This window comes from Myxine glutinosa, chromosome 2 (assembly GCF_964187855.1).
Source record: "Myxine glutinosa chromosome 2, kmMyxGlut1.1, whole genome shotgun sequence".
NCBI lineage: Eukaryota > Metazoa > Chordata > Myxini > Myxiniformes > Myxinidae > Myxine > Myxine glutinosa.
Window position 1 is genome coordinate 217,529,938 of NC_136262.1, and position 12,595 is coordinate 217,542,532.

The 12,595-nt window shown below is 43.4% G+C and overlaps 1 protein-coding gene across 2 annotated transcripts in view; it reads left to right on the forward strand.

Moving 5' to 3' along the window:
* Nucleotides 1-12,595, forward strand: part of LOC137420825 (talin-2) — a 432,847-nt gene that overhangs the window by 134,940 nt on the left and 285,312 nt on the right. For both annotated transcript variants that reach the window (XM_068106240.2, XM_068106243.2), the window contains exons 4-5: nt 7,783-7,880; nt 12,422-12,551. In XM_068106240.2, coding sequence (XP_067962341.2) covers nt 7,783-7,880; nt 12,422-12,551 — 228 coding nt within the window. The remainder of the gene's footprint in view (nt 1-7,782; nt 7,881-12,421; nt 12,552-12,595) is intronic.

Here is a 12,595-nt window from a genome sequence, read left to right on the forward strand (position 1 = left end):
GGGTAGCAAAGCTTTTACCTGGACGGACGGGCGCGAAGCGGGTTTTCCAAACCACCAACAATTAAACGGGACAGGGCAAGGAATGAATGTTCAACAAATAAATTATTTAATAAAAATAATGCCAAGGACAAGTAATGCATGGCAAAACCAAAATTCTAAATGGAGCACTCCCATACAGACTCGTAAAACAACACAAGGGGATAAATAAATGGAAAATAATTGCATGTGGATTTGTGTGTACTCAGCTCTGAGCGGCCCTCAAACCCAGTCGGCTGCTGCACGGGTCCCCGAGTTAATGGGCGGGAAAACACCGCCTTGGCGCGAAGTTTCGTTCACAGCCACGTCAACGCAAGCGAACAGGTCCGAGCTCCTCCCGCGTCCTCCTCGCTCGGCTGCCCCGAGCCCAGACATTCCTTTCAGGCGCACACGGCATCAAGCGCCGCCGTCATGAAGCCAGCACCAAGGAGAGGTAAGCGAAGGATGAGTCCGCTCGCACCAATCGCCCGGACCAATAGAAAGAATGCATCTGCCCGTGATCACATCCACAAAGCCAGAGAGCGTCCAAGAGTGCACTATACATTCGTTCGTACTGAAAACCTAGTGCCAAGAGTTCACGATCTGCGACCGCCTGCCACGAAAATAAAATGCCGGGACGCAGTCTTTTTGTTCCCTGGTCTCCCATGTCATCCGATGACGTCCGCGCATGCTCCAATCAAATAGTCCATCTCATCGCTCCATTGGCCGGACCAATCACCACCCCTCGGGGCGGGGCCCCATAGCCCCTCCCGCTGTCCCTGACAATGACTCGGCTGGTGGCCTCAGCGGCATTTGAATGTCCTGGTTCTGGTGGTTTATATGGTCTTTTTAGTATAGGTCTGGCGTGCATGGCTGGTGTGGTGGGTGTCATAAGGAACAAAGGGGGAAAAAAATCACAGAAGCATTTACATACAGGGGATTTACCCTTAACCCCTACCTAATTAACATAGCCCTACCCCTCACCAGGGGGACAAATATACAACCTTACGCGACATCCGACCTGACTTATGTACATCAAGGTGGCTACATGACATACGGAGCACACTACCTATACAATCCTACCTGGCCCTAAGGTATTTCATTGCCAACCCCCCATAAACTTAACAATGTGTTTTGTATGTGTATGGAATTTTGAGTTCGTCCCATAAACGTATGTATGTGTATATATGTATATTGTGTATATATGTAATTTTTCAGGAGAGAGAGACTTCTGAATGTTTGCCTATTGACATCTGACATGATTACTTTATTGATAGAAATACTTTTTGAATAGTTTGTATTTCACAACTCCAAATTTACAATTAAAAAAACATTTAACAAAGGAACCTCAGTGGGGCTTTTTGATAAACATAGCAATGCTGTTTTTACAAATAGCAATGTGACTGGCACGATTAGTTTGGTTCAGGAGAAGCCAAGGGATTATCCAAAGCCTGGGTCCATAAGCTTCAGTGTCATGTCATAAGGTCAGTGCGCTTCTTTGGCTCAATTTAATATTCCTGACTGCAAACCTTCTAACTGGTGATGAGCAGGGCAGAGACAGTGTCAGCGTGGCAGGCGACACTTGTTGCTAACAGGTTGTGCAGCAATTGCTGAGGTGAGACTCAATCTGTGCCTTGCTTCCTTCTCAAGTTAGGGGGTTCAATCTGTATTTATTAGCGGCTTAGTTTGGTCACAAATAAACGATCAGAAGTATGTTGTCCTGATGAGCCCATAATAAGGGCGAAATCTTGATCGACATCTCTGCCTTTGTTTATTTGTGACCATAGAGCTTCAATCTCAGTCTGCAAAGACTTGAGTACCACACGGATGCCTCCTAGTTTGGAGGTGATGTATTGGTATAATTTATGTGCATGACGTCAGCGTCGTGTGTGTGTGTGTGTGTGTGTGTGTGTGTGTGTGTGTGTGTGTGTGTGTGTGTGTGTGTGTGTGTGTGTGTGTGTGTGAGTGTGAGTTATTAACTGCTATCTCCACAAGTGGGTGGGTTTCAGGAGATGGAACAGCGACCTACCCGGTCTCACAGTATCCATGTGTTAGTCCTTGAGCCAGACCAAAAGTAATGCTCCGGCGGGGGGAGTAATTCTCATTATGATTTTCCATTAGACCAATGTCTCAAGTGTCAGAAAAGGTGTGATGGACATCTGAGAACGGTAGCTTAGTGCCCGGATGGACGCCATCTTTGAAACCACCCAGCTCGAAAATGCCCATTTGGTGGGGTACATTGTTGCACGTGTATCTGGACTTCTATACTAGCTATCGATGTGCGGTTGACGACTAAATATACGTCCGATGTGTACCGTCTAAATAAAAAATAATAGAAGCATTTTGTTTTAGATTAATTATTATAAAAATCAATAATCGAAAAAAAATCATATATTTTTCAATATTTTATTATTAGACTTGTACTTTTTTTAGTGAAACAACACTGGTATGATTTTCCAAATTATGCATTGTGCTACACCGTTTATCTGTCTATAAAAATAACTCAAAAACTAAAACATATCATCCACCACGAGTTTACAACAAATAAATGTAAAGAGGCATAAAATGACTTAGGCCGCCGCTGGCATTATCTATTCTGACGATAACGCAAGTTAGGAATGTCGTACGGAGAGGATTTTAACACCATACGATATCTAATAAGCAGGCGGAAATTGTTACATAGGAAATCTGCACTTTGGTGGCCATCTTGGATTTCAAAATGGCCGCCAATTATATTAATTATTCATTACTAGAGTTTGGAAAGACGTATGGAGCTGATTTTAACACCATACGATGTATATTCCTAATAAGCAAGCGGAGGTATCATTGAACATGTCATGTTTTAGTCAAATAACACCGGTATGATCTTCCAAATTATACATTTTGCTAAACCGTTTATCTGTCTATAAAGATTTTCAGGCAATTTGGCCTGCATTATAATAGAGAACAACATATGCTATACAATATACAGTGCACACAAAGTTAATCATCAGAGTCGCCATCAGAGTCATTGGCATCCTGAGCCACGATAGCATCATCCTGCACCATGTTGGAGCATCCCTGCAGCTTACACACAACAGTGCACTTCAACCCATTCAGTATGCAGGAGCAATCTGACGGTCGACACGTCCTTCTGCATGTGCATGAGATGAGATTCAAGACGACATCTGGAGCTGGTAGACCCGCCATCCATCGGATTGTGAGCGAACCGCCATCATCGAGTTCCCAACCATGTCCTGCTGATGGTGTTGGGACGTCTGGTAGGTTTTCAAGGCTGCGTCGCCAGATAGCCGCCTGATAGTTGGCCCTAAGCGTATGCTGCATCAAGGAGTCTTCACAAGGCGGCAATTGTCCAGATTCGATCTGGCCCTTCTTTGCACAGAACATGTGATAACGGAGCGAATTAACACCGACGATCTTCGTGTTCTTGGCGTACAGCTGACACGTGAAGGCCTGAATGCTATTGAAGACGTCTGTTGGTACATTCCACGAAGATCCCAGCGAATTTTGAGGTCAGTGCTTCGAATCTGGGGTTCCTTGTCAGGATGATTGCTTTCTATCCACACCTGGAAGCCCTTCCAAATGATGCGCATTAGTGCCTCGTACATCAACTTGTGGAGTCGCACAGCACGGTTGTATTGCTTGCCTTCCAGAACCCTGTTGATGGAACCTTCAGCGATTACTCCTGACTCAACAGCTACATCCCGAAGGCCTGCATCTCCAAACATTTTCCCAATGCTCGACATGAAGTTACAGATGGTATGGAAGTTCCCCATCATGAGCACGATTCTTCCATATCGATCGACATCTTTCTATGCTATTTCGGTCGCCTTAGCAAATAGTGCCTGGTCTAGCACCACCGGTATACGCTCAAGCTGAAGTGATGACATGATGTTCAGAGCTTCTCTGAGGATTTCTTGCACTGTTGCCATATCTGTGGCAGGCGCGTTTATAGTCGGCAGGTAGCCAACTACATCTTCCGTCACCTGAACACGATCTCTAGTCATGATGTTGAAACCAGTCCACGAACTGATTGTCTGGTCGCATGGTTCCAGCATGCGAGTCATAATCCATACGTGATTTCGGCGCTGCGCAAGGGATGTTGCGCCTGCAAGAGTGTCAGAAAGATCTGCAGGCTTGATTGCAGGTGGGCCCTCTCGTTTCCCACCGCTGTATATTGGAACTAAATCGCTGGATGACGGGATAGATCGCTTCTTATCTGCTTTGGATACTGCCGATGGAGGTTGGGGCGGCAAACACGACTGCGACTTCGGTTGGACGATGATACCGTTGACGCGATGCGATGTTCCGCCACCACTCAGCGATTCCTCTAGCCTGTCGATGTTATCGAATGCTAATACAGTCGGGACCGAAGGGTGCACATGTGACGGAAGTGGTACTGTATCTTTCTCCACACTTGCTAATTTGTCTATGCATGGCGCTGTCTCGATTTCTTCCAGAACTGTGTACGAACATCCGTGCCCGAGTCGATTCAATATTCTGATGACCTCTGTATTACCGGTGAGCGTTTTCATGACCCACGGAAGTAGGACATGCTTCGATGTTCTGATGGTACCCCGGTGTACAGCATTGATGATATCTTGAGCCATCGACCATACCAGTGTGTCGGCACGTGCAGAGCTACCCCCACTCCCGCAAATCAAAGTATGCAGAAATACACGAAGAGAATCTGGTATCTTCACGTAATCTGAAGTGAGTTCTGCTGGCTGAGGCGGCCAACGTTCATTGTAATGAGCATCTTTGATCTGGTGTCCCAGTGAAGTAGCTGCACACACAATGTTACTTTCACCGTCCATTCGTTCAAATGCTTTCACTTCTGCTTTCAGGTTTACGCACTCTGCAGCAATCTCTCGCTTTGTCAGATTATCGGGCATCAAGTATACACGGTGTTTCACATTGAAGAAGATGAGCGATTCTCCAAACTCTCTTTGTAATGTGCGCTGCAGATTCTTCTTGATGGAGTCACGAACATCAACTGAAAATGTATCTGAAGACAGGATATCTGTTGCAACATCAACTATTGGAACAATCCTCGGGTTCAAGAACAAGTCAGTGCGAATGAAATTGAATATACATCGTATCATTTCTTTTTTCTCGATATTATCTTCAATGTCAGTTTCTACTTGAGGTTTTTGGGGCCGTGTGTAGTTTCTATAGCAGGAGAAGTGGTAGTGAGCCTCAGCTGCAACCATATCTCGTGTAGTCAATGCCAAAACTCTCTCATCATTGCGAGCTGTCGCAGCATCTCTTATTGTCTTATCTGCTCGAAGTTCAACAGCCAAGACAACTGTTTCACGGGTACGACTGCCTTTTATGAATTTTGAAGCACGCTGGCAAAAAATGCATTTATCATCGTAGACCGTTGAAGTTGATCCTGTCTCTTCCCGTGATGATCGCCATCGCACCGCATCGCCAGTATCAACTGAAGAACTTCTAGCTGCATTGGTCAAAGTAGCTAGGTGGTTTTTGTGAGTGAAGTCTGATCTACAAGCCCTATGGTATAATATTGGAATATTAGGAAGTTCAACTGCGCCTTCTTGGACTAGCTTTAGAATTGGATAAAAGTTTCTAACTGCGGCTGCGTCACACAATGTCTTCCAAGAACTGTTGCCCGCTGCCTTGCTTAGTTCAGAGAGTGGCGACTTCTTGCTGCACAGGATGCACGTTCCGGACTCAGGTTCAATCTTCGCCCGTTTCGCCTCGACACCGGCCATCTCAGCTGAAAGAACAAAAAGACTGACGTTAGATTACTCCGATATCCGAAAAGCTCGCCAGCTTACATAGACATACTCATCCAAGTCAGTGAACATGTTAGATGGCGCCACAATACAACTCTATAATAGAGTTGTATGTGGCGCCATCTAACATGTTCACTTTTAGTTCTTAAGCCACCCACCCCCCCCCCCCCCCCCCCTCAGAAATTAATCAGGTCACCGCAACAAATCTCAGACTGAGATATAGAATATAGATATAGAATAGACTGACGTCACTTTCGGCACTGGGTTCTGTGGGTTGATTATCGGCGGGAAATTCCAACTGACATAGTTTCGGTTTGTGGAAAGTGCATGCCTTTTCATATATTTTTTGTGTAAACTCGTGGTGGATGATATGTTTTAGTTTTTGAGTTATTTTTATAGACAGATAAACGGTGTAGCACAATGCATAATTTGGAAAATCATACCAGTGTTGTTTCACTAAAAAAAGTACAAGTCTAATAATAAAATATTGAAAAATATATGATTTTTTTTCGATAATTGATTTTTATAATAATTAATCTAAAACAAAATGCTTCATATTATTTTTTATTTAGACGGTACACATCGGACGTATATTTAGTCGTCAACCGCACATCGATAGCTAGTATAGAAGTCCAGATACACGTGCAACAATGTACCCCACCAAATGGGCATTTTCGAGCTGGGTGGTTTCAAAGATGGCGTCCATCCGGGCACTAAGCTACCGTTCTCAGATGTCCATCACACCTTTTCTGACACTTGAGACATTGGTCTAATGGAAAATCATAATGAGAATTACTCCCCCCGCCGGAGCATTCACTTCAAAATATGGCCGGTTGGCTCAAGGACTATGTGTGTTTCTTTGCATGTGCTTACATACACAAATATTACATGGCTATTATGTCATGAAGGCAGTGGTTGTCAAATGTATTGGCACTAACTAATCACAACTGTTTTGTAACTGGGAACATATATGCAGAAGATCTGCTGGCAATTTTAAATGATTCCGTTTCAGAATTTTGGAATGCAGAGCAGCCTCTCAGCTGTACCATGAAGTGCACTTCTAACAGCTAAAAAATTTGCCAAAGCATCACCACAAATATGGTGACCCATAAATGACCCCATGCTAATTGACCCACCAATTTTGCTTCTGTTGGCTGCATTGTCAGGATCAGTGTTTACGTGAGAGCACATCCAGGCTGAAGGCCTGTCTCAGTTTTTTCAATAATCCAAAAGTCAGTTTTACGTGTGTTCTGAACTTGCACAGCTGTGAACCCACATGCTGTGCCAGTACTCGCTGCAAAGGTCCTCACCAACATGGGGCATCTGCCACACATTCACCCTTAAGTATTTGTAACACAGTTCAGGTTTCTGAATTTTAGGCAGGAATTAAGTTAGTAATGTTATTAAAATGTAACTTTCAGCTTATTTGCAGTCTTGGAAAGATGCCGAGCCAAAACAATGGTAAATGCTCTAACCGTAGTATCAGTCAGTCTGCAGGGTGATGCATCAATGTGTGTGTGTCCCTCGGATGTGTGTGTGTCCCATGGACGTCCATGCCGCCCCTCGGATGGACGTTAAACCGGGCGTCCTGTCTGCCAGAATTAGTTGGTGGACGTTAAAGATTCCATGGTGTCCAAGTCAATTTGACAAGTCAGGTCAGGGTTAGGTGACAAGAACAAGTCAATTTGATTTTGGTTTAGATACGAATCCCGATCTGGCTCATCAGTGGGGTACAAAATGTAAACTGTTCAACCTGGTTCAACCTGGCTCTACCGAGTGCCATTCTCGGTATTCCTTGTTATATAAAGCAGTTGTTTACATTATTTATTCTTCTCAATTATTGCTTTCACAACATTTAGTTGTTTCTTTCACAGACGATTATTTTTCCTCTCTAATCAACTGGTTTTATCTCCATTTTCTTGTGGCATGAATGTTGTGATCCCATGTGTGTGGTACGCTACAATTAAAGGTCAATTTTGCCTCAGCTGTTTTTCCATTGTGTTTTCAGTATCAGATTACGGCCTTTTCCTTTCTGATGAGGATCCAAAGAAAGGCATCTGGCTGGAGGCTGACCGCTCTCTGGATTACTATATGCTTCGCAGTGGGGTGAGTGCAACGTGTGTACAGCTTCTCATAAACTTTTGTTCAGATTGTTCGCATTGTCTTTTTCTTAAATTTGTTTTGCCATTCTCACCTCTGCCACTGAAGGTGGATTGAGGTTGTGTTTTCACCCCTGTCCATTTGTCTGGTTGTCTGTGTGACCATGAGCAGGATATCTCAAAAAGTTAAAGATCGATTTGGATTAAATTTAGTGGAGAGTTTGGGTATGTTCCAAGGACGAAATAATTAGATTTTGGTGAAGATCTGGATCCAGATACTCGAGTTTTTTTTTTTTTAAGTGATTCTTCATCATTGTGTGATAGAGCTAAAACCGATATATAGCGCGATATCTCAAAATGTTATGGACGGATTCAGACGAAACTTGGTGGACAGGTTGGGTGTGTGACAAGAACGAATTGATTAGATTTTGGGGTCAGGTGCAGATGCAGATCCGGCCTATCAGTGGGATACAAAATGTAAACTGTTCAGCCTGGCGGAGGTATGTGCTCTACTGTGTGCCGTTCTAGTTTACATCTGAAAGCCCTGTAGGTGTATGGAATTCAAATGTGCCAAGGAAGGCCTTTGCACAAAGAAGGATGGCCAGTTGGAGACTACCTTTGGTGGTCAAATTTGACATGTGGTTTGCCCAAGAAAGATCATGGCTGAGAGTGAGACCCAAGAGTTTGAGTGACTGGACTTATTGATGCATTGTGATGTATAGTGCTAATAAGCGTTGCTTACCAACCTGCAAAGAACGGATAATCATCCCCATTTCATGGCCACCCTTTATATGGGATTTGAGTCTGGGATCCAAACATTATCAGTCATATTCTGAGGAGCGAATGCAGCTTTGATCGAGACCTGTTTGATATGATATGTACATGAAGGCCACATACGCATTAAATCCCTTTGTTTGATGTCAGGTCAGGTTGGAAAATTTTTGATGAAAATACTCGATTCAAATTCTTGGAGCAAATCGAAATGTGAGAGGAGTTTGGAGCCTGTGAATGTGTAATAGGAAGTTGAGGCATTATTTCTGTATTGTGAGTGCACATAAATTTTATACGTAATTGTGGCAGAAAATTTTTATGTCCTGCATGCACTCGTATGATCCACAAACCCTTCTCCCGAAATGAAATTCTTATTGAAACTTTGTCTCCACATTATAGCTTTGCATAATAATAAATAGCTTTGCTTCATAATAAATAGATGACCCCAATGCCAGTTGAGACATAAAGGAACTTTACAATTGTAACCTTGTAATGAATTTCTATAAACATACAGTTTTAGCTAGCAATATCGCAATTATCAAGTCCTCTTACCACCTTCTCGTTGGACCAAAATGTGACTATAGTTTAGTATGATTAAAACTATGAAAGTAAAGAGATCATAGAACACGTTACATTGTGTCGTCTTAAGAAAAAGGACATGGGAAGGGTTTCCTATGAGCCACCATTTTTTCTGAATCCCGATATTCCCCAACTCTGCAAGAGTGAGTGGCACATTTGATTAGTTGAGATGGCATAGAATGGTGTAATATTTTTTCCAAATTCAGCTAAGCTGGAGGTTTTTGGAAGTGCCAAGAAGGCGATTTGTATTCTGCGGTGTTTAATTATATTATTAAATTGAAATCAAATAAATGTTTTAACCCTTTGAGTACGGATGACGTCCAGTGCCGCAACCCGCGAAAAAGTTTTGTGTACGGATGACGTTACTACACGTCATCGACTATACCGATAAATAGATCGTCAGTTCGTGGTTGCATTCCTGTACCAAAATGCCAAATTAATCCTGTACCCAGGATATTTTTATCAAAAAAAAATCCCGTACTCAAAGGGATAAAGGTTGGAGAGAAAAAATTCAGAGGTTTACCACCATTCATGTACCATTTTTTACACCACCTTATTTAATCCTTTACATTTGTTTCATCATGCCTGTTGTTTGTGCCCTTTATGGCATATTTATGTTTGTGTCCTTCGCTCAAATCTGACCGATCTCTCTATACAGGTTGCTTCTCACAAACAAGACTTTATCTGCTCAACAGAAACTTTCCTCCTTTAAGACGTCCCTGACTCCTTAGTATCTCTCCCTGGTTACTCCCTCCTTCGGTATGATAGACCTGAGCCTTGTCCTGGTGGCGGAATTCACTGTACATAAAAAACTCTCTTCTCATTGAAACTCATTGGGACTGATACAATCTGTCAATTTCCCGACCCTGATCTCAGTCAACGAAGCATCTTCTCTTCCCGACTTGGTCATGACGAACTTCCCTGCAAATGTTTGCTTTTCTTCTTCTGCTCCATATCGGTTCATCTGATCATTTTTTTGTTAAAGTGGACATCTCTCTGGCCATTCTCAGAGAGCCTCCTCAGCATCGATGAGTCTGGCATTTCACTCAGGCCGACTGGCAGGCAGGGTCTTCAAGCAGCCATAAAACATCTGGACTGGTCTCCCATCTCTACTGCCTCTGACATCAACTCATCCTGAGAATTCTTCCAAAGTAAATTGCTCTCTCTCATGCACAGATTCATCCCATCAAGTCTTCATTTGTCATACCCTTCCTCCCGTCCATGCTACACTGAAATGGAATTCTCTCATCTCCCCTTCCTGTCCAGGCTGGAGTTTCTCAAGGCAGGGTTCTGGGCCCTGTGCTTTTTCTGGTCTTCATGAATGATCTCTCCGACTCTCTGGAAAATCCTCTATCTTTGTGCTGATGACTACACCCTCTGTCGCTCCATAACTCAACCCTCAGATTGGCAGACCTCTTCATCTCTTGGCTTCTTCACTCTCTGTAGCCCTGGATAAAATCACAAACTTGTCAAACAAATGTAACATGTCTTTCAATCCTGACAAATCTCACACTCACTTTTGCTCTGAAAAGACCGTCTGGAAAACCCTCCCCTCTACTTTCTCAACAATCCTCTCAAAGAAATTCTGTCACTCAAGCTTTTGGGTCTCACTATCTGCCATGATCTTTCATGGGAAAAACCACATTTCCAAGCTGGCCTCCAAAGCCAGTTGTCGACTAGGCATCCGCCGTTGTGTGATGTCCTTCCTTGGCAATACTGAGCTCCTCACCACATACAAAGCTTTCATCCACAGCTTGATGGAGTACTGCTCTCCCCTCTGGGCTGGTGCTCCTGCCTCTCACCTAGCTCGACTTCATGCTGTAGAAACCAAGGCTTTTAGAATAATTTGTATCTCCCACGATGAAGCTGATTCCGAGTGCTTTTCACTCTCTCACTGCAGGCAGGTTTGTGGTCTTTGTCTTCTACCGACTCCTCACGGGCCTAGCTCCCCCAGCTCTGTCTGTGCTCTGTCCCCCAAATATTCCTGCAAGACACTCAAGATCTGTCAGCAACGCTGTTCTGGTGAAACTGCCAAAATCAAGACTCTCTGTGCACCTTTACTCTTTCATTCCTCATTTTTCCGCCTCTGGAACAAACTCCCACACTCTTCAATCCCATTCCTCCCTCCACGGTCTTAAAAGCAGCTGTTCATCACCATCTCTTATCTTCCCCCATCCAAAGCCTTGATGTTTTCTATCCCCGTTAATACAACCCAAATACACCTCCTTCAAATTCCGTTTTCTTTCCTAAAAGTCCCTGTAGTGTTCTTTTGTTTATTCCGTGTACCCGCACTAGCTCTATCCCTTCCACATCTCCTGATGTTCGTGTTCTCTACTGTTGTTGTGCTTCCATCTCTCTCCCCCTCATGTGTCCCGCTCCCTTTATTATATGTTTTATGTGTTGGCTCTTACACGAACCTCAACGTAGTATACAAAAAAAAAGAGAAAAAAATCCCTAAAACAGTAAGTTTCCGGTTTGGAATGATTTTCAATTTTGTTAGACTTCCAGACAGGCAGACAAAGTAAAACAATTACCTTATTACTCCAATAACATGCATGCTCGGGATGAGATTTCCATACAATTTGCCGAATTCAGAGCCAAATTTCTGCTAAACTAAACTGCAAGTTCATGTTCTGATTCACGTTTCGATTCGTGTTCTACATTGTTGAAAGTGTAAAATTCAATTGAAATTAAGTTACCTTGGTCACAGATTGATGTCTGTCGACAGACAAAGTGAACGGATTGCTCAACCCCCCTCTCCCCTCCCCCAGCCCTCCCCCTTCCACAGATCTACCGACGTCCCTGTTCTCCTCTGTTGTTGTGCTTGTGTGCTTCCCTCTCTCCCCCTCTTGTCTCCCACTCCCTTCATTGCATGTTTTATGTGTCTGTGCATGTTTTTCATGTTCAATGTGTTAGCTCTTACACGAGCCTCGATCTTGTAAACAAAAAAACCAAAAAAAAAAAACCCCACTTTGCTCTTCGCATACAGGATAACAATGGAAATGCACACAAATACGAGGAGAAAGTATCCATTGTCTTTTACAGTTTGCGTTTACCAATCTTATCCTTCTGTTGTAAAATAAATAAACATATGTAACTTGTCACCTGCAACTACACCAGCACATACTTATAGCATTGTGTTTGGAAGTGTAATACATCTATGAATATTTATTTTGTATCTGTTTTTTTTTCTTCTAGGACTTGCTGGAATACAAGCGCAAATTTCGGGCTCTGAAGGTCAGCATGCTTGATGGCATGGTGAAAACTGTTATGGTGGATGACTCCAAGACAGTTGGAGATCTACTGGTGACTATCTGCACCAGAATAGGTTTGCATTCTTTTTTTGTTGTTGTTGTGTACAACATCGTGTGT